At 35.3% G+C, this 22455-nt stretch overlaps 1 protein-coding gene across 1 annotated transcript in view; it reads right to left on the bottom strand.

Moving 5' to 3' along the window:
• EYS (eyes shut homolog) overlaps positions 1–22455 on the bottom strand; it is a gene marked incomplete at both ends in the record, with an annotated part of 656806 nt that overhangs the window by 400420 nt on the left and 233931 nt on the right. The window contains 3 exons of the mRNA XM_079532608.1: positions 8385–8584; positions 14041–14119; positions 14658–14829. Coding sequence (XP_079388734.1) covers positions 8385–8584; positions 14041–14119; positions 14658–14829 — 451 coding nt within the window. The remainder of the gene's footprint in view (positions 1–8384; positions 8585–14040; positions 14120–14657; positions 14830–22455) is intronic.

The following is a 22455-nucleotide window of genomic DNA, read 5'->3' as shown; positions in this document are numbered from 1 at the left end:
CATTTTGTTTGAGGGAGAAATATCTGAACTGGAAAAAAAAAGTTCATAATTAAGACAGAAATCTACAGACTTTTAAATAGGTAGATATTACTTAAAAAGAAATATTGATTGCATGTTATATGTAATAAAAGTGTGCACAGGATTCTTCCACACACTGCCAGATATTGTTGCTCTTGTATTTGAAGGATAGATGTGGTTTGGAGAGGATTTTCTTTATTGTTTTGAAGCATATTGTTTCTTTTTACTTGGCTCCAAGTAAAAAGAAAACATCATGCTGAGCTTCTTGGAGCTGCATTCATTCTCATTTGGAAGCAGGCCATGCATTCAACTTTGCTCTCAATTTCCAAATATTCTCAGCAATATGCACCACACATACTATTTCAGACCTCTGAAAAGACTCATACTTTAAAGCATCTCTTAGTACACTCATCTCATTAGTGATCTGGGCTTGTCTTTCTTTTACTTCAGTTTCTAATTCTGCACACCTTCCACAATTATGCGATGAAGAAGATTGCCAGTGCCATTAACATTGACTTTTTTTTTCTTTAGGTACAAACACAGCTTTTCCCTTGAAAGAAAGTGAGAAACAGATAATCACTGCAAGTTCTGTCACTGATTTTCAGAAAGTATCCATGGATAAGAAACAAAACCAAATGAACTGTCAGCACGATAACACTTGAAATAAATGATATAACTGGATATTGTGCGCTTCAGCACAAATTCTATCACTGAGAACAAGACCTGGAAAGATATTTAGATCCTATATTCCCCTATCACCAAAGCTGGCTATTGTTCTATTTCAGTCATTCACGTATACAGCTTAATACCCCAAAGACCCTTGGAAATAGGGAGCACTTTTGATTTACTTTTTAATTTTTTTGAATTTACTGTTAGGGCTTTTTTTTTCAGTACATCAACCAAAGAGGGAAAAAAGAAGACTTTACAGCAGCAAATGTCAATTTATTTAATATGTTCTACACTATTTATTCAGCTCTAATTAAAACACAAGTTCAGAGAATAGAATATAAATTGGAGGCCACTAAAAAGGATACAGACTATTCAGTTCACCTCAATTTAATTATAAGACAACAACAGCACTGATAATAAATTATCATATGCACTAAGATGATATGACATTGTTATCAAACCTCTTCTACTGATTGCCATTCACTATACAGTATGGCTACATTTATTCCTGAACTACTAGACAAGAGTCATATTATTGACTTTACTACTCTATTGATAAAATATTTATACTGACATTTAGTAATGACCCACCCACGTCTTCTTCCATGGGAAGTTAAACTTCCACGTAGTCTGCAATGTTACGCAACTGGAATGAAAAGTCTTCTCTTAGCATTGGACAGCTGCTAACCAAGAGAGCACAGGTATATTAACTGCGCAGCTGTTAAAAAAAAATGAGTTATTACCACACAAAAGTGGTATTGCTAAAGTTAAAAAGATTGCCATTTAAAAACAAAAAACAACAAACAAACAAACAAAATAACATTTACCTGAAGTTTCCAACTTCTTGCTGTAAATGATGGATTCATCAATAAAAACAGATATTTATCTGTTGTAATGACATTAGTAGTCAGGCACCCATAGTAAATTAAGAAATGCTAATTTTTCAGGAAAAGAAATGGCTGTTTTTACTCCCACCAACATAAACATTAGCGGTGTTAATGAACAATGACTTTAGGCTATCTAACAATTGGAAAGCGATTAACATTAAGTTTACCTTTAAAAAAATCAAGAGGGAAGACTGTGCACTACACATCAATCAGCCGCATCTCGATCTCTAGAAAGGCCATAGCATAGCCTTTTGGAATCCATTTCCAAACACAGAAATGACAGGAAGTTGATCATAAGCATTCAACATTTATTTACCATGAGCAAATACTGCTTGACTAAACTGTTTGGATTCTGTGATTCTGTTTGAATACTACTTGGATTTTTTACTACAGCAAGAATTCGCCACAGCATCCTCATTTTTAAGCCGAGAAAATCTGAACTAGATGATCACTCTGTTAGATGACTTCAAAAGTAGCTGGACTGTCAGGCTTACAGAGAAGTAAGCAATGGCTTGGTATCTAGTTAATGGCTGATAATGAGTGGAACATCTAAGGTACTCTCGGCCATCTTGATTATATTACCATCTGCAGACTCCATGAATCTGTAGACAGAAGACTCACAAAAGAGAATGAGGAGGAGTGCAAAGCTCTGTCATCAAGGCTGTGTAAATTCATGGTGTAGTGTACAGCCAACTAAGTAGCAGTGCTATTGAAAAGTATAAACTGGGGGTTTATATTTGCATGAGGCAATAGTACTTTCTCACTGCAGATGTGACAATCTGCACACTGACTTCTATTAGATGCAACAGGGTCAGCAGACCCAGGGCAGTTAACAACCCTTCTGCTTGGCAATGATGTGACTGCATCTGGAATAGTCTAGATTTGCATATATAGAAACACACCCATTGGCTCCCTTCAGTTGAGTAACCAGAGAATATAAAAATACTCAGGCATACAGATGACATGACCTCAATGGGCATGTTGCAGGAATTATCTTGTTTAATCTTATGAAGATGTGGATAGTAAATGATCTAATAACAGCATGCAACTTGGAGTGTTACAAAGATGGTGAAGACAAATTCTATTTGGTTAACGACAGAATATAAGAATGACCAGAAGTTAAAGACTGTGAGTAGGAATGTTCAAGCTGGTTATTAGAAAAATATTTTCAAAGACTGTGGAGTTCTCTTATTTGAAAACTTTCAAGATTTGGCTGGACAAAGCCATGACTTGATCCAACACTGGCAATACACCAATATAAAGCATAAGGTTGCTTCAAGCCAAAATTTCTATGATTCTATGGTTATTTTCCCCAGTTCATGAGACCTTTAGGTGTAGACCTTTCACTGTCACTCTAATGAGACCTTTGGAGATAAGCTGGACAGCAGAGGAAAAGACTCCAACTCTATTACTTTTATTTTACCCCTAAAATACTGTTGTTTTCCATTCTTGGAGAAATTCAAGAGTGGAGGAATATTTAACAAGCATATATCACATATACAACACTATTACAGATACAGTTGATTGCAGATTAGTTAAACGTTAGGCATAAATAAAAGCTTGGAAAGCTTATAAATTTTATGAGATAAAGACATATCAATATTTAATGTAATTTTTTTTTTTAAATAACCTTTGGGAAGGGTCTTAACCTTATGCCTCAGGTAACCACTTTATCTGACCATTGAACTGAGACCTATATGTAGTAGTAGACAAAAAGTTGGGGAAAAAAATAATCTTGTTTTTCTACTGAGTTCTGGCATTCCTTGGAAGTCTGGTTATGACAGAAGAAAAAAGAACAAGATGAAACTTGAAATACAACCTTCTCTCTCCAGATTTCCTAACATAATATCTAGTCAAAAGAACTACACATTGAATTAGACAGAGCTACCAAAAGTGATAGGGACAACACAAAACAAAGTTTTTACAGCATAAAATATGAGGAATAATATTTTACAAATGTTTGACTGTTTCCTAGCATTAGTGTTTCCTATATAAAATTACTTCCATAGCAGCAGAAAAAGAATCAGTTTGGGGTACCATAATGGCCATGTTACCTGCTGCTATACTACAATAATTTTAGAGAGAGAAAAAATAACCCACTGAGATTAGATCCTGTTGGTACTATTTTTCCAGTGCAGATGCACGGAAACTTTGTGAAATGAACACTGGACACTAACTGTGGCCAGCAAAACTGAGAATTAGTATTTCAGTATGAAACCCTCCGAGGAAAAATGAAGCATCTAGTGTAAAATCAAGTACAGGAAGGATATTTCTTATCAGTTATAGACATTTCATGATATTTTAGACAAATTCAAGAAGGAACCCATTTTAAGTCACATTTTGTCATAGAAATCAATACCCTATATATTTTTTAAAATATGAGTAGCAGTAGAATGGTTGTTTAAATTAGTACAAATACAGTAGCTTCAGAACACTTGGCAAAAAGAAAGACAATGATATAAAAAATTGTTTTGCTTTGCCTAACAAAAACATTAAAAAAACCCGATATGCTACAATTTGCTGGAAAAGTACAATGAAGCAACAATATTCAATGATTTCATCTAAGATCCGTCATAAAGCTGTTGACATTATTTTCATTTGGTCAGGTTGGAAGCAGGATCTCAAGACAGCACAGTCTCTGAAGCTAGTCAGTAGGAAGGGCCTGAAAGGCACATCTGAAAAAAGCTCTATGCATGCAGGAGTGGGAAGGGAGGATTTTTTTTCCCACTTTCTAAATCCAAAAGCAAACACATCAAGTATTCTTGGTACCAAAATTTGTTGAAGTGTGGAAAAACCAGCTATGGTTCTAATAGAATGAAAAATGAAATCTGATAATTTCATATGTAACAGATTATTTTCCTTAAACTACTTGCAAAATACTATGAAAAGTTCTCAGAATTCTTATTATTCATTATACCAACCACATGTAGTTGGGTTGGACTGTCTTCAGAAAGCCCCTTTAGGCCTCATGATAGCTTTTTTATTAATTAGCTAAAATATATGGTATTCATTCATGTTGCAGACAGTTGCTTTAATAAAAGCACAATAAAAAGCAAGGAAGGTGAGCATTTCAGTTGGTGATGGCTTTCCTAAGGCCCTGATTCAGTGGCAGTCTGCCCAGGATGGAACTGAATTACAGCTCCCAGCTCCTCTCTCATTTTCAATGAGTTGTTTTAATTTTAAACAACGTGTTTAAAGACAGAAAGATATTTCACATAATACACCATTCAAGGGCTATCCCAGAGGGCATTTTTCATATTCATTTCAGGAAGAAGCCTGCAGGGTTGTTCATGTAATTGATTCCCACATAAGTCAAGAAAACTTGGACCTTTAACAATACTACTGGGTAAAGTATCCCATACATCACAGCTGAAGCTAGCAGCACTGCTCACAGTTAAGGCAGTCTGACACTTATCCATTACTGAACACTTTTCATTACCTGTTATTTTGTTTTGCCAACCAAAACAGTACAAGCATTCCACAGCAGATCCTCAAAATAAAGAAACTCTAAAAGACACAGGATTTTTGTCTTTCCTCATGTCCATTCCTTCGGAGTGTGTAACAGCTGTCAGTGCTAGGATTCCCCATTTCTTTGGATGTTTGTGGCATTCTGCCAAAGTAAAAGCTGCTTTCTCCTCCCTTATTTTTCAATTACTCTTCTGTTCTACCCTCTGTACCAGTTCTATCCTCCAGTTTGCACACAAGTTATGTTTAGAAAACTTGCACAGATATAAGGTCAGTTATGTATCATCCCGATAAACTGATTCTTTAACAAGACATATTCCTATTTTTTTTCTTTTCTTGTATGATTATGAGTCTTTTCCAGCTGAGATTCTGGAAAATGATGCAAATATTTAGTTAAACTACAAAAACCAGTAAGTCCTGGAAGTCCATGGGCCATTTGTTGTGCTAATTATGTTGAATACTAATGAAATTTCACAACTTCTAATGCAAGGGCACAAAGGAATACAAGTGGAAACTGAGCCACAGGTTAGGAGGAATAAATTTGTTTTTTAATATGAAATATTATTGGCCATACACTATTAGTTTTATCATGCTAAGAAGGGATTCCAAATACATGAATCAAGAGCTTTTATTTTTTCTTGTGCCATTTTAGAATCAGTGACTTCCTTGTCTGAATACAGTGGAATTTAAAATTTGTTTCAGATTTAAAACAAAAGAATATGGCAAATAACCAGGGAATCATCAACATAGCTAAAAGAAGAGACACGGAAACCAGCACCTGATTAGTGTAGAACAAAAACCCCACCCTAGTAGATTAACGAGGATATAAAGTAAAATAACATCTAGAATATTAAAAGTTAGCAACAGTTCTCTTAAATTTTGCATTCAATATCATCACTTCAACCATTTATATTGGAACATTTTCCCCTTATTGATTTCTCCCTTAAAAGATGTAATCCTTACAGTAATTCTGTCAAAAGGAGTAGACAGCTACTTATGTTAATAGCACAGGATTTCTAATCTCACCTAACAACAACTAAAGAGTTTAGAAGAGCTTCTGAATCAAGCTTCAGAACACTTTGACATTTTCTAAATACTAACACATGTCCATGTATCTGAGAGAAAAAACAAACAAGCATATTTTTAACAGCACTGTATATGTTACACTAAAACGTGTTTCTACTAGCTTCTTCTGTTTACTAAGAGAATTGAAAAATACAGAATTATTTGAAAACGACATTTCAACCTTAGCTTCATTTCAGTATCATGGTGAGTTTGATGAGGATGCAAAGCATTATTTCAATATTTTTTACAGGCCTTTTATGATGGAGCTACAGCCTCAGTGGATGAAGAAACTGACATCATCTACCTGGACTTGTGCAAAGCATCTGACACTGCCCCGCATGATGTTCTGGAGAAAAATGGATTTGATGAATGGACCAATCACTAGATAAAGCATTGGTTGGGTGGTCTCACCCAGAGTTGCAGTCAATGGCTCAATGTCCAAGTAGAGAATAGTGATGAGTGGCATTCCTCAGGGATCAGTACTGGGACCAGTGTTATTTAACATCTTTGTAGACAATGTGGATCAAGTCCACCCTCAGCAAGTTTGTAGATAACACCAAGCTGAGTGGTGCAGTTGACATGCTAGAGGGAAGGGATGCCATCCTGAGGGACCTGAACGGGCCTGAGAGGTGAGCCCAAGGTCAACAAGGCCAAGTGCAAGGTCCTGCACCTGGGTTGGGGCAATTCCAAACACAGATACAGGTAGAGTGGAGAATGGCTTTAGTGCAGCCCCGAGGAGAAAGGTTTGGGGATGTCAGTTGATGAAAGGCTCAACATGAGATGGCAATACGTACTTGCAGCCCAGAACACCAACTATATCCTGAGTTGTATCAAGAGAATTGTGACCAGCAGTTACACGGAAGTGATTCTGTCCCTCTACTCTGCTCCCATGAGATCCCATCTGTAGTATTGCAGCCAGTTTAGAGTCACCCAACACAAGAAGGAAATGGAGCTGTTGGAGAGGGACCAGAGAAGGGCTACAGAGATGATCAGAGGGCTGGATCAGCCTCTTCAGCCTAGAAATGAGAAGGCTTATTTGGGGACCATAATAGCAGCTTTCCAGTACCCGAAGGGGGCCTAACAAGAAAGCTGAGGAGGGACTTATAAGTGTGTGTAGTGACAGGACAAAGGGAAATGGTTTTAAACTGGTAGAGGGTAGATTTAAACTAGATATTAGGAAGAAATTCTTGAAACACTGTGAGGGTGTTGAGACACTGGAACATGTTTTTCAGCAAGGTTGTAGATGCTCCCATCCTGCAGGCATTCAAGGCCAGGCTGGATGGGGCTTTAAGCAACCTGGTCTATAAGGAGGTGTCCTTGTCTATAGCTAGGTGTTGGAACTTAGATGATCTTAAAGGTTTCTTCCAACCCAAACCATTCTATGATTCTATGATTCATCTCTGAAAGTATATTATAAAGTTATAAATTGATACATCCAATAATGATTATTCTTGTCTCTACATCAGCATCTATTTTAAATAAAACAACTACCTTAAGCTTCATTATTGTACATAAATAAAAATCCAGATATTGCACATAATTACATAGGGAAAATATTTGTACTTCATTATTAAATGAACTAATAAAACACTTACTTAGTATTTGATATTTCTGCAGATTGATTAGAGACCTAGATAAATTTCCGAGTTGATGGATTTATTAGATACAGAGAACAATATGTAATATCTGTTGAGTATATTAAGGGAGTTTTACTATACTACAGTTACACAAGCTTTAAGATTACACATAACATTACATATACACTGAAGCCAGAAGCCTTCAGTATCCAGATAATGATAATCTTGGACCACAGGAGATTTCTTTGGATACAAGCTTTTGCAAACATAATGCATAAACTACCTGTTGTCTAAATGTTACAGTAAATTAATACCTGAATACAAATTACAAGAGTACATATGCATCTATAAACATGAGTTTTAAATTATTAAGTTCTGTTTATGCTACATGTTTCCACATGTAATTCTGGAAAGGACTACAACAGTAATGTGAAGGATTTTGATTTTTTTTTCTAAATACTTGCAGTGTCAATATTGGAAAATGGTGGCTTTTGCTCAGGGTTCAAAAATGTCTAAAGTGATATAAGGCCACAGCAGAAAACTGCAATAATTAACTCTGATTTTTTAATAACATTTCTAATATGTCCTTAAGTGTTATCAAACCCAATTAAGTTCACATAATGCATAGAGCAACACTGCTCTGAAATCTCGGCAAATGAATGTCTCTTAACTACAGATGTTAAATGACAGTATTCTTACTAACCTGCAATGAAAAGTTCTTCCAGGCCCATCAACACATACACCGCCATTTTGACAGAGTACTGAGCTGAGTGCAGGCTCACTGCAAACGTCAATATCAAGTTCACAGAACTTGCCAGTGTATCCAGTCAGGCAGATGCAAGCAAATTCATTAACCAAATCTTGACAAGAACCTCCATTAATGCAGGGAACGGATTCACATTCCTGAGGAGAGAAATAACAATGCATTGATGACGTCTTTAAAGCACTTTATTTATTCATTCATGTTTATTGCAAGTGCAAGAAACTGTCTGGAAATTAGAAAGAGTGATAGATGTTTCTAATGTCTGTTACACAACAGCCTCAAATTTCAGTCAATTTTTCATTTCTGTAGAGATGCTTTTAATACTGTTCACACTCATTTCTGAAACTAGTTCTTACTCAATTAATCTTGGAGAAATTCAAATATATTTTATCTAAAAAATGCAACAGATTTAAGTGCTTCCTATTCATTCCTTTATTAAAATTTTAAAGCATGTTTTCAGCCATATTTTTTAGACTTTCTTCTCACTTTTTACAGCAGGATCTATCATAGTGAAAAAAGGCCAATTAGTGGAATAATACTGGACAGAATAAATATATTAACCAAAGCATATGGACCTTATTTACCTTCATAAAATATTTCTTGATAAAGCATAACTCTCCGGTTATCAATCAATGCATATCATTGCAAATAAAAGCATACAGGAATGTTTATTTGTTCACATAATAGCAATTTCCTTTGAGAAAGTCACTGCAGAAATAATCAAATTAAATCCATGAAAACTACCAGCAAATTAGTGTTTAGTTAGTGCAAAAATGTGGTTTTGCCCTTGAGCACATAAACTTAGTTTTTGCCTGTATCCCAAAGGAGTTTTATTTTGCTACTGGACTGAAATAGTCTAGCTAAAGCCAGTGTTTTAAAAGGGAATTTATTCTCATAGTTACTTTAACTTTAGACAGCTTGATTTTTTTTAGGGATATCCAAGGGCACTTAGATTTCCTGCAGTTACTGCAGTTGCCTTGACAGAATGTAAATTCAGAAATCCACAGGGAATTGTGAGAAAACAACTTATTTCCCTGTATGTTTTCCAGCTGGATGTATATAGGATGATTTATTAGTGAGCTTTACATAAACCAATTGAATTATACATCCCACAGGAATGTTGGGGATAGTTTTATAGACTGCCAGAACCTCTGAGTATAGAAGTAGTCTTTTGCTATATTAATTAAATTTTTTTTGTTGCCAAACAGAAGTTGTCCTGTTTATAAAAAAACAAAACACCACAATTCACAGTTCAGTTTATTTTTTCGCTTTTCTCTGTTCTTGTAACTTCTTTTTTTCTAGTCCTATTTGCATTCACTAGTATCCCTCTTTACTACTTCTATTTTGTATATCTTTGTTCATTCACAGAAAAAATTAAAGATCTATTCAAAAAGTATAAAAATCATTAAAACAAGTATAACTTCAAAGTTCAAAAAACTGTTCTGATGTTGATCAATGTAAAAAGCTTTTTACAAAAGTATTTTTTTAAAAAAAGTCAAATTTCAATTTGTTTATTAAAATGCAAAAACTTCTATGTGGGTGGGTAATCACACCGTGTTTTGTGCAACAAATGGTTATCTTCCTTCTCTCCTGCTCTTGGATTTCTCTACCTTCATCTTGATCATAAGCTACACTGTTTTTGGAAGTTTACACTTGTTTAACTTCTTTGAAGAAACTACTTACTCAACCATTTTAGTTTTCACACTAATTTGCAACAGGTAGAAAATAATCAATAGTTGAAAAAATCCAACACAAGCACAAATTAGAACATCCAACCTACGTGAGGCTTTTCCTATGTTCACCAATATTTGTCATACATGTGTATGTTATACAGAGAAATCTGAGAAAGGGATTCTATTCTCTGGCTTATCTATGGTAAGTTGGTTAAGAACCAGTCTCCACAATCAGTGGAGTCTAGACTCACTAAGTGAAACTGTCCCTTCCAAAATCAGCTGAACAGCTCAACAGATTTCACTCAATATTCACATTTTGAAAAAAAAAAAAAAAAAAGAAAAGAAAATATCAGCAAAGCCATCCAAAAGAAATATTCTAGAATGCAGTCCTCATTCCCATTCATCTGTTCTCATTGAATGATCTGTCCTTCCCCAGATCACCTGATCACAGTCTTCTACAAGACAGAAGCAGGAGTACCAACAAGCTCCATAGCCTACTGCGTAAGAAGTCTTGGAATACATTTTCTAGCAAACTATATTGCAAACATATACAGAAGATAAAAAAATCCAAGAGAAAAAAAAAAAAAAAAAAAAAAAAAAAAGGAAAATATCCCTGTATCTCTAGGGAAATATATATAAAAATATATATAAAAATATACACATATAGGTTGTTTAAATTAACTTAGTTGCTGGTTATGCCTGGCTGCTTGATGCCCAATCAATGCTGTCTCAATCCCCCTTGTGAATGGGATGAGTAGAGAAAATAAGGTGAAAAAGCTCATGGTTCAAGATGTAGACAGGGAGATCAGTTATCAGTTACTGCCATGAGTAAAACTGACTCAGCATGGGGAAAATTATTTAACTTATTACTAATGAGAGTAGGACTGTGAGAAGCAAAACCTAAAAACGTATTTCCTCCAATCTCTTCTTCCCAGGTTCAACTTCATAATGCCCTGCCCTCTCCAAACCAGAGGAGCACAGAGGCATGGGGTACAGATAGCTGTTGTCTCTGCTTCTCTTTCTTCATGAAACTTTTCTTTCTTTCCAGAGTGGGTCCTCTCCGTGGTCCACAGTTCTTCACATGACTGCTCCAGCATGGTTTTTTCATGGGCTGCAGCTTCCTTCAGAGCATATTCATCTCCTGCAGCATGAGGTCCCCTATGGGCTGCAGTGTGGGTATATGCTTTAGCATGGTTTTCTCCATGGGCTGCAGCAGAGTATCTGCTCTGGCATCTGGAGCACTTCTTCCTTTTTCTTCTCTGATCTTGGTGTTTACAACATAGTTTCTCAAACTGTCTTCCTCACTGAGCTCTCTGTTGCACAGCAAGTTTTACACTTTTTAATTTTTATTTCTGCAGGTGGGCCACCAACTTGGCTGACAGGCTCAGCTGTACTTTGCAATGGATCCGCTGGATCTGGCTGGAACCATCTGTGTCCAGCATGGTCTCTTCTCATGCAGACCAGGTCTGCAGTTCCCTCGAAGCAAGACTTTGCTATCTACACCCAATACAGTTGCATATACCAACCAACTGCAATGGAGTGCAGTGAACAGAATAGGCAAACAGGGCAGGGCACAGTAGTAAAGATGTGGCTTGTTAGTCTGTGCAGGCAGGGAATGCAGGAAGTACACAAGGCAGACCAATTTCTTCTCATTTGGGAGTGGCACTCAGTCACAGCAGTTTGTGCAGGCATGGCACTCTTCCTTGCTTGCAGGTGCACAACCAGAGGAAGCACTCTTGATCTCAGCTAACATGGTGATAGGCATTTGCATGAGGGCTATTCCAGTGCCCCTTCAGGGAAATCCCCAGAGATATCTGATACATTCGCCCAGAAATGGTAAAAAAGGAGACTTGTTCAAGTGGATGGTTGTACTGAGTGCCTTGAACCTTCTGCTAGCAATGAGGTAAGTACCTGCACAAGATGTACACATGTATATGACCTTTCATGACAAGTGACTGAGCTTCATGAAGCAGTTAAAAGGCTTCATAGTATTAGAGGCATTGAGAGATAGATAGACTAGTTGTTTAATAATTATATTCCAGTGACAGACAACAGTGAAAAGGCAGCAGGTTAGTCCTTGTTGACCTAAAATCAGGGCTACAATAAACATCCATGACACTCATAACCAAGACCTGCAAGAAGAAACCATATTGCAGCCAGAACTGGAAAGTGTAAAATAATAATAATAATAATAATAATAATAGTAATCACAGGATGTTCCATATGAACTTGGGGAAAAACTTTTTTACTTTGTGGGTTACAGAGCACTGGAACAGGTTGCCCAGAGAGACTGTAGAGTCTGCTTCTCTGGAGATATTAAAAACCCTCCTAGACACTTTCCTGTGCAACCAATTGCAGAGAACCTGCTTTAGCAGAGGGATTGGACTAGATGATCTTCAGAGGTTCCTTCCAGCTACTACAATTCTGTGATTCTGTGAAATACATCAAGTGAAGAACATATTGAAGTATATTTACATGGATTCACATCTGATTTTTTTTTAACAGAAATGCTGCCTGATTTCAGTCTAGAGGAAAACAATTTTAGAGCACCAGTCTAATATGACTATCAAGATTTGCACACCTCTATTGAGTCAGAAAGCCTTGTTCATCTCTATAAGACTTGTAAAGTCATTATATATATCTGAGGAGGATGAATGAAGTATTATAACCTTTAAAAATATGACATCTCCAGCATAGTCTAATCTGGGAGGCACTGTGCATGCAAATAGAATGAATATTAAAAAAAATGAAGCCATCACTCTGACAGATTATCACATGCATATGTATACTGTTTCTTTCTGAGAATTTCTAATCTATATATTTTCAAACATATCAGTATGAAATATGGTTATCTTTTCAGTTTGATTTTATGCAGTTGTCTACAGGTCATTTAATCTCTTACTCTCTCAAAATGGAGGAAAATGTAAATTACGGATGTTACCAGAAAAAATATTACCTAGGAGTATTCTGTATTAGCACTGGCAAGAGCTGATAATCATATAGACCTGCAATATCATATCATGATGCACACCCTGCTGAGTGGAATTACTTTGTCTCTTTTTTTATTTTATTTTTTTTATTTTCTATGAAGGAAGTTCAAAGATAAGATTTCAGCCAGATTTACTCCTTTCGTGTGAATGCTATGTATTTTCAACAGGAAAATTAGAGACATAGCCATAGACATCCTCTATGTAATATAGGGCATTTTAGTTATCTAGTACTTCTAACTGTAATTAACATGCATAAATAAGTTAAAAAGAAGCTTGGATGACATTTTTGAATGTGTTTTTGGCAATTTAGAAGCACAATATTAAAAGCCAAATAACCCATAGGGGAAGGAAATCTCAAGCCATATTTTCTCTGAGACAAAATATGTTTAAAATACCAAGATCTGATTAAATCCAGTTTGGCGCAAAACCTGAAAAAGTCTGAATCAATGTAATGCTTTCCTGAAAGTGTAGCCAATTTTCTAAGAGCTGTTCATTGTTCTGCCAGATGTAGTCACCTTCTACGAAGTTGTTCGCTGAGCATGGGAATCTTCATGGCATGAGTCATGCCTACTTTTAGTACAGAAAACTGTGTCTTGGGCTTTGCTATGCAAAGCTACAGCAAATAGCAATACAAAGAAGATAGTTATGTCTTTGCACCAAACTGAAAGAATAAATTATTTTCAGGGAATATTGGTGTAGTTTGTTGTTACTTTTCAGATTAATCACTTGCAATTCACATGTTTAGGCGTATTGTTAACGTTCTTTCTAATGACATTTCATATGAATAACAAATAACGAGCTTTTTGGAATGGACTTGGAACGACTGTCATGCATTTTCAATAACTGGACACATTCAGGAATTACCTAAAAAAAGTGAGTTTTAAGTAGCATATTACCCTTTCCTTTATAATAAAATAAAATTTGAAGACATACATTAATATTTATCTCACATCTTGAGCTGGTCCATCCTGCTTCACAAGAGCACTGATATCCATCAATGAGATCTATACATCTGAAATACAAAATAGCATTATTCAGATGAAGTTATGTAATTATAGATTCCGCGCTTACAGTATTTTTCCATACATTTCAAAGTACTGCTCTGATGCAAATAATGAAATCAATGGGAATTTTAATTAGGTTTTCTAATGGGTTTCAAATATGCCTTTTATTGGTGCTAAGGGGTTTTATAAGGGTCATAACAAAAGACACCTTCTTATTTCAATCTACTGGTTTGTAATGGATAAGGATTTGCTTTCAAGAATATTTAAGTCCAATTCACATTTCCTAAAAAACAGTTTGTGCTAATGGAACAGAAATTAAAGAGAAACTGAGACAATATTACAGTATGCTACATTAGCTTAAGCTGGCAACATCTGTAATCTTTAAGTGTGATTGCACTCTTACTTTATGGAAAAAATAGCAAAAGAATATATTTGTCAACCTTCCCATGACATTATACTGTAATTACAAATTACAATATCATTTATAAATATTGCTACTAAAGTACTTTATCTTGGACATAATAATAACTAAGTAAAAATGGTCACCTTCCATGAAGACAAGGATCTGGCCAGCATTCATTAACATTTGTCTCACAGTTTGTTCCAATGAAACCTCTCCTGCAGTGACACTTGTAGGAATTGATGTCATCAATGCAACTTCCATTGTTTAGGCAAGGAGTAGATAAACATTCATCTGTATTTGTTTCACATCTATTACCTGTGCAAAAACAGAGCAGTTGTGACTAAGTTTTGAATTCTAAACTCAAAGCATCTAAAAGTTTATCTTTCACATTATAAATTCCAGCTAAACTATTTTTATTTACATACATTTTTTAAATAGCTCATTATATTCATCAGCAAAGAATATCCCACCAGAATGGTGGTGTGTTTTTCTGTTTGTAGTTTTCCTGCAAATCAGTGCCACACATCTTCCATCTCAACATCTCAGTGTACTTTATGAAATACTGACTGACAATCAACATGTACCTAGGGATAATGCAAGATCATTATTCTGATTTTTCATGTGTATGGGTCAAGGGCAGTATGGAAGAGAGAAAAAGAATGGTTAATACAAAAGATCCTTCGCTGGAGCACAAAAAGGGTCCAGAAGCCAGAAGGTTACACCAATTCCTCGGGCTCTCCATTTCACAAAATAGCTGCAATGAGGCACTCACTTAAGTAATTCAGTTTCAAGTCAAAATAATATTTGCTATTTTATACACAAATGTGAACAGTGCATGAGAAGTTCCTATAGCCTTTTCTCATTGCTATGCACCCAACTACTGGCAGCTTGTTTTTTAAGCTAATAAGAAGCATAAAGAGTCCTTAACTTTTGCGAGTCCATGTATGAGCATAGATCATAAAAAGGAGCTTGGAATAAATCTATTAACACAGCAACAAATAGAATTTCTTTAAGATCACGGTAAATGATTCTTACCTAGTAAAGAATAACAGAGTAACTTTCATATTAATATGAATAACAGCCATTTACATTTAATGTACATATTTAACACACATATAAACTCAGATTCTGTTGCAAATTCTGTTGTTCAGATTGAAGAACATTTGAAGAAGTTGACATATCAGTATATTGATTCTGAATGAGGGTTAAAAGTAATCACTGATATTACTTCCACATTCAGATATGCTTCCATTATTGCATACTCTGTTCAAAAAGAAAAACTTATAGTTATTTAGATGACTGACTAACATATTGAAATTAAATAGATTGTTATGTTATTCTGCTCCTGATCTACCCTTATTTATGCTACCAAAATGTCACTGACTTAATTTTTGCTTGAATTTATCAATGAATGTAATAGCAGTGTAGTGAAAATCCATAAGGAAGACATGTAGGAAGACAGTGCGTAATTCAACGTGTTAATAAATGATCATAAACATTAACTTTCAAAAGATATGCGCTATATGTAAAGATTTTCCTTTCCTGTAATTCATTTTAAGATTCAGCCTTGATATAATCTAATATATTTAATAATCATAATAAAAAGAATGTCATTAAAAGGACACAATTGCTATCAAATCTGCTACTGCTCATGAAAGTATTTGATAGATTAATTCTACTGCACTGCACCAACAGTTGCTTGATGAGGAAAAAAACACAAACTTCTGATCAAAGTGCCAAATGAGTCATATTATTAAAGCAAATAAATGTGGGGTTTTTTTTCTACATACATATCATTTTGTTGAAATTAAAGTTGTCAGACTATATCCTCTCATTCCTAAGCTTCTACATGGCAGTAAAAGAAAGAGGGCAGAATTCAGATAATAACTGTACTAGGGAAATTAGAGTCTAATACAGTCCCACAACTATTAACTATTTAAAAATTAAGTAGATTATTTAAGGTGTCTATACTGTCTTTATAATAGAGGAAGAGAGAAATAGACTCAAAGGATGACCTGAATCATTTGTCTTGAGGAAAGGGGGAGGGGAAGAGGAGAAATGAGGGAGAAAAGAGGAAGAGAAGAGAAAAATTTGCAAAAAAAATTATCAGGCACAAATCAGTGATGAATGCCAGTGATGAAAAACTGGTTACTATCCAAAAATGATAAGAAAGAGCACACCACTCTCCACTGAATCTCTTCAAGGGGATGGGGAGGGGGAGGGGTGAGAGGGGGAAGAGGAAGATAGACAAGTGTCATTTTATGCTTAAGTTTTTTTGAAGAATAGGTATCATGAGATATAATTAAGATTAGATTCTACTAAGAAAGACTAAGCCCAATGGAAGGAACAATAATGCCTTCTAGTGCTATCTCTATATTATATTATGCATTTAGAAGGAAAGCTTCAACAATATTAACAGGCAAAATGGACTTCTTATTTCCTGCTAGAATTAATATTTCAGAAATCTTAGGGAGCACAAGTCCATTTTGTTTTTCCTACTTTTAAAGGAGTTCGTGAGGTTTGCGGTGAATATAGACAGTAATATGACAGTAAATACTTAACAGCGAAAACAAATAATTGTAACATTGGAAAAACAAATCAATAAAAAATAAAGTAAGCTATTTTGAAGTCTTTGTTCTAACAAAGAAAATAGATTCCTAGGTAGTAGGAGTTAGTCTAAATGTTCTTGTTAAAATGGACTCATGAAAAATATATTTGATAATTTTTATAAAACATAATTTATATTTGCATGCAAAAATCTATTCTTTGAATACAACACCCATATTCTAACCATACTCAGAGAGTGATTGTTAATGGCTCAGTGTCCAGATGGAAATTAATGATGAATGGTGTCCCTTAGAGATCAGTGCTGGGATGGATGTTCTTCAGAATCTTTATCAATGACATTAATAGTGGAATCAACTGCACCCTCACCAAGTTTGTGGATGACATCAAGCTGTGTTGTGAGGTCAACAGGCTTGATGGATGAGATGTCATTCAGAGAGACCCAGACAGGCTCGAGCAGTGGATCTAGGAGAACAAATCCAAGTGCAAGGTCTTGCAGTATGGGTTGCGGCAACTCCCACTATCAGTACAAGCTTGGAGATTTAGTAAAAAAGAAAAGATTTAGTACAGCCTTGCCAAAAAGGGGACTTGGGGGTCCTGGTGGATGGCAAGTTGGACATGAGCTAGCAACGCGTCCAGCCTAGAAAGCCAAATGTATCCTGGGCTGCACCAGCAGAAGCCAGTGGATCAAGGGAGGTCATTGTGCCCTTCTGCTCTGCTCTGGTGAGACCTCATCTGGAATACTGCATCCAGATGTGAAACTCTCAGTACAGGAGAGACATAGACCTGTTGAAGCATGTTCAGAGAGTAGTCACAAAAATGTTCCAACAGATGGAACACCTCTCCAACTCAAACAATTCTATGGTTCTATGATTCTAATACTGTCTGAATAAATTGGGCCAAATATGCTCCTGGAATTAATCCCTTAACTTCATTGGATGAATTCCTTCCATTATGAATAAAGATTATCATGTAAATTATTTCCAAGTGCAAAATGTACTAAATTTGTAATTTGCCACTTTGTAGACACAAAAGAGTTGGTAATCATTCTTGAGTGTAAGCTCTACAGTCTGTCATCCCCTTCCAGTGTGACTGACATTTAATTTGAAATACGTGTTTTTTTAACTCCTGTTGAAAATTTTAATAGAAATCTGCTATAAGTATTCTACAAAGTTGGTGTGAGAAACAGACTATAATGCCACAGAATTAGCACTTAAAACATTGTCCACGAGTTCTGTTTCATAGCTATGACTGTGCCACGTGTGTTCAGGCACAATGGGCTGAAGTGGAGTTCATGGAGCTCTGTTTAACAGAACTATAAACAACATCTCCAGTTATGCAAGAAAAAGGGACAATTACTCCACACATGCCACATTTAAATGACTGATCACATCAGTGTTAACCTAGGGACTTGTCAAAGAGTCAGTGCTGCAGAAGGCAAGGAAATACCATAGATTGCAGAAAACAGTATGATGAAAAGAGTATGATTAACACTAAAAAAACTAAGAGACAGCTATTTTCCTCCTACTCCTTCATCAAGGAGCACTCTGCTTCATATCTTAACACACAAATTTAGTAGTCCTTTTCAAGTGCTTTTTTTTTTTTTTTTAATCTTCGATGCTCTTCGTTAATTGGAGATGCCTCACACTTTCATGTTTCTTACAAATCACTTGTGGTATTCCTTATCTACATACTTATACAGAGTAAAGACTCACTTTTTCAACTGGAAACCCAAATAAGAAATTACCCTTCTCTGTCTTTTTTTCCCCACCAACTTTTCATGCAACCTAAAATCCTTTCCTCTTCTGATCTTTGGGCATTTAGTCTCAACCCTCTCTGTCAAAAACAAACAAACAACAACAACAAAAAAAAAACAGTTATTTTTGCACATTCCTCTAATATCCAACTGAGCTTTTACACACTGTATTCTACCCAACTGAATAATCAAGCCTTTCATTTTATCCTCTGAGTATTTAAGTACAGTAAAGTAAGAAGACTGAAATGGTGGTAAATCCTAGAAGACTCTCCTAGTTGCAAAAACATAGTTCTTCAATAGCTTTTACTTCTCGAAAGAACAGGGATGAAAGCAGACACTGGGAACATAATAATGAACCATATAACAAACACCACTGATGCACACGTGGGGTTTTTTAATTATTATTATTTTATATTTTTATTTTTTCATTTTGACTGTGATTTATGATGAATGCACTCATCCATTCTCTGCAACAGTTCGCCCAGAGAGGCTCTGCATTTCCCATCTCTGGAAGCAGTGAAGGCCAAGTTGGATGGGATCACGAGCAGCCTGTTCCAGTGGTTGACAACCCTGCCCATGGCAGGAGGCGTGGAATTAAATGATCTTGAAGGTCCCCTCCAATGTAAGCCATTCTTTTAATTGTTTTAATTACTTTTTGTGCTCAGATGTCGTGACTTTATGCCACATTTCTGAGAGTAAAAATATTTTCATTTTTGAAGCTATAGTATATATTCTGGTTTATAATAAGACATAAGAATATTTACATTAAAATATATAGAATATATATATATAGAATATATATAAAATATATATATAAAAATAAATGTAGAAGTATTCAATTTTTAGGGCTAGAAGTTGAGGAAGTTGCTAATGTAAAATGCTAAACATCTCCAGGAGTTTTTTACTGAGATTATAAAAAGATTTGAGTGTTGTTTCAAGAAATTAAAACTTTGGGTTAATTACTTATAGTAAGTGGCTACATTTTAGTACAGAAGAAAAAGGAAAAGGAAGAAACACAAAATTTTGTGTGAATAAACTCAAAAACACATTATTTGGAAGAGAAAAAAACACGTGGTGAAGAACAATTAGTTGCTGAGGACAAAACTGAAAATTAAATGCAATAGTAAATTAACAGATTATACTAATCTACACACAATATTGGAAAAGATGTAGCAGCTACTTCTATGGTACTTGGAAGGTTCTTCACCCAGAGACTGGTTGGGCACTACAGCAGGTTGCCTGGGGCAGTGGTCATTGCCACAAGCTGCTGGAGTTTAAGGAGTGTTTGAACAATGCTCTCAGACATACGGTTTGACATTTGGGTCCTGTGCGGTTATAAGTTGAACTTGATGACTCTTGTAGGCCCCTTCCAACTCAGGAAATTCTGGAACTCTATGATGGTAAACAACTGTGTTTTGAATAACTTGCTTTTTTCCCTTTGCTTGTGGTCTGCCTTTTCCTTATTCAACACTCTTTATCTGAATCCACAAGTTTTCTATAAAATACAGTGGTTCTTAAACATCATTTAACTATTGCTTCATCCTGCCTGTTGTGAGTGAATAAACTGTAACAAATATTTTCTAGCTATATTGCAAGGAAAAACTAGCACTGATAAGGTTGCTGAGCCTGATTTTGTTGATGTCATCTTAAGGAAGATTTAGTATAGCTTAGTGACTAATACCAGAGATTTAGATTTTCTCATTCTGTTGTATTTTGTGTTAGTAATAGATTTATTTCAGGGAATTATTTCACCTCCCTTGTATTAAGCCAAGTTAAATTGCTGTTGACTGCAGAAAGTTTGCTTGGTTGCTGTCTTAAATTATTTTTCTTTGTTTAGACAAGCTTGATATCCACTGTGGTTGGGAAAGTATAAAGAACTTTTAAAGTTAAGATTATACAACAGGAAACACTATAATTAATACAAAGAGGGATTAATCTGCTTGTTCTAGAACTTTTAAGACATTCTTTTTCATTAAATGTCACCTTTAGGTGTTAAGTAAATAGGCATAACTTTTCAAAACTATAGCTGTCCTTATAATTTAACACAAACGGAAAAAACATATGGATTAAATATAGAAACATATCCACTGGTGTGTAATAGCTGATATCTAGACATCTGAACTCTAGATTAGACATTCAGGATAAGCAATCTGCATCAGTGAATTACTTGGTGTTTTGTACTGCCTATTCATAGAGAGCATCAGATCTTTATGAACTAAACACCTTCTCCTAAAAAAAAGTACAAATTTAAACATTCATAAACTTGTAAGATGTGAAAAGAAACACAGCATTTAGAGAGAGTTGAGAATTTAGTGATGCTTCTATTGATGTTTTATGAGTATCAAAAAGCTACAGTATTAGCTTGGTTAAAATGGTTATACCAAAAATCTTCCCCAATTCTTATTAGGACCTGCTCCCTTCCGCTGGTGCCATGGTCCCCAATCCAAAGTACACCAAGGGCTGTTGTTCATCAGGCAGGGACCAGTGGCAGAGGTGTCACCCCCTCCAGAGAGGCGCCATACCTGGACCTGGAGCTACTACAGGGAAGCAGCACCAACTGGGCTTTCATGCACGGGTTAAACCTGTGAAACATGGCTTAGGCAAAGGTCAGGCTAAGTCCCTGCACCACTGGCTCAGCACAAAGCTGAGGCATCCCCTTGACAAGGGCAGAAATCATATTTGTTGGGCTAAAAATGATAAAACCAGGCCTAAAGTTATCGTAGTTTAGAATTATGATTCAGCTCATAGATAAGAAATTTACAGAAAGGGTTGGAAAAAAAGATAAGTGTGGATGAGCAAAATCTATTCTTCTTTGAACTGGAAACATCATATTACACTGGAAACATCATAAGCAAAATGTCATAGTTGTCAATATTGCTAGAGTAGGTCACACTGCAGCTGAGCAAGATGCAAATATCAATTCAATATTTACAACATTTTAACTTTGATTTTAAGAACATGGGTTTTAGTATGAACAATTCCCTTATTAAAATTTAGGATAAACTTTTAAAGCTGAAAGATAACTAAAAAATTATACCCAAAGGTCTGAAATTTCTAAGAAGGAAGACATCTGCTACCAGAACTAACACAGTCTAAAATATTGTTTTGTATGTATATATTTTCACTTCATCATATTTATTGTGTGTGTGTATATTTATCTACTCACATAGACAGACATACATAAGCATACAGAGAAATGCCCATGATTTATACAGCATATGTGCTATATAAATGACCAATACAAAATACAGCACAAAATTAAAATCAAACTAATATAAAATTGAAAAGCTTTACTATTTTTACTAAAGGTATCAAAAAAAGAAGTTCACTCTAAAAGAATATGAGCATAGTTTGGTGAAAAAATAGTATTCACATTTATTTTCATATCACTCCAGAACCAGAATGCCTCCACAATATACTAATTTTATTATTATTATTACAGCCTTTGATTTTCTTCTCTGTTAAGCACATTTTATGTAGTCTTTAATATTCCTATTTAAAGCTGAAGTACTTATGCTTTATTTTCTACTCAAATGAAAATAGAAGTCAGTACAAATATCTACTTAAAACTGAAGTACTTATGCTTTATTTTTCACTTGAATAAAAATAAAAGCCAGTAC

Source organism: Tetrao urogallus, assembly GCF_951394365.1.
Source record: "Tetrao urogallus genome assembly, chromosome: 2".
Lineage (NCBI taxonomy): Eukaryota > Metazoa > Chordata > Aves > Galliformes > Phasianidae > Tetrao > Tetrao urogallus.
Note: the sequence above shows the minus strand (reverse complement) of the source record. Positions and strands in the feature narration are given on the sequence as shown.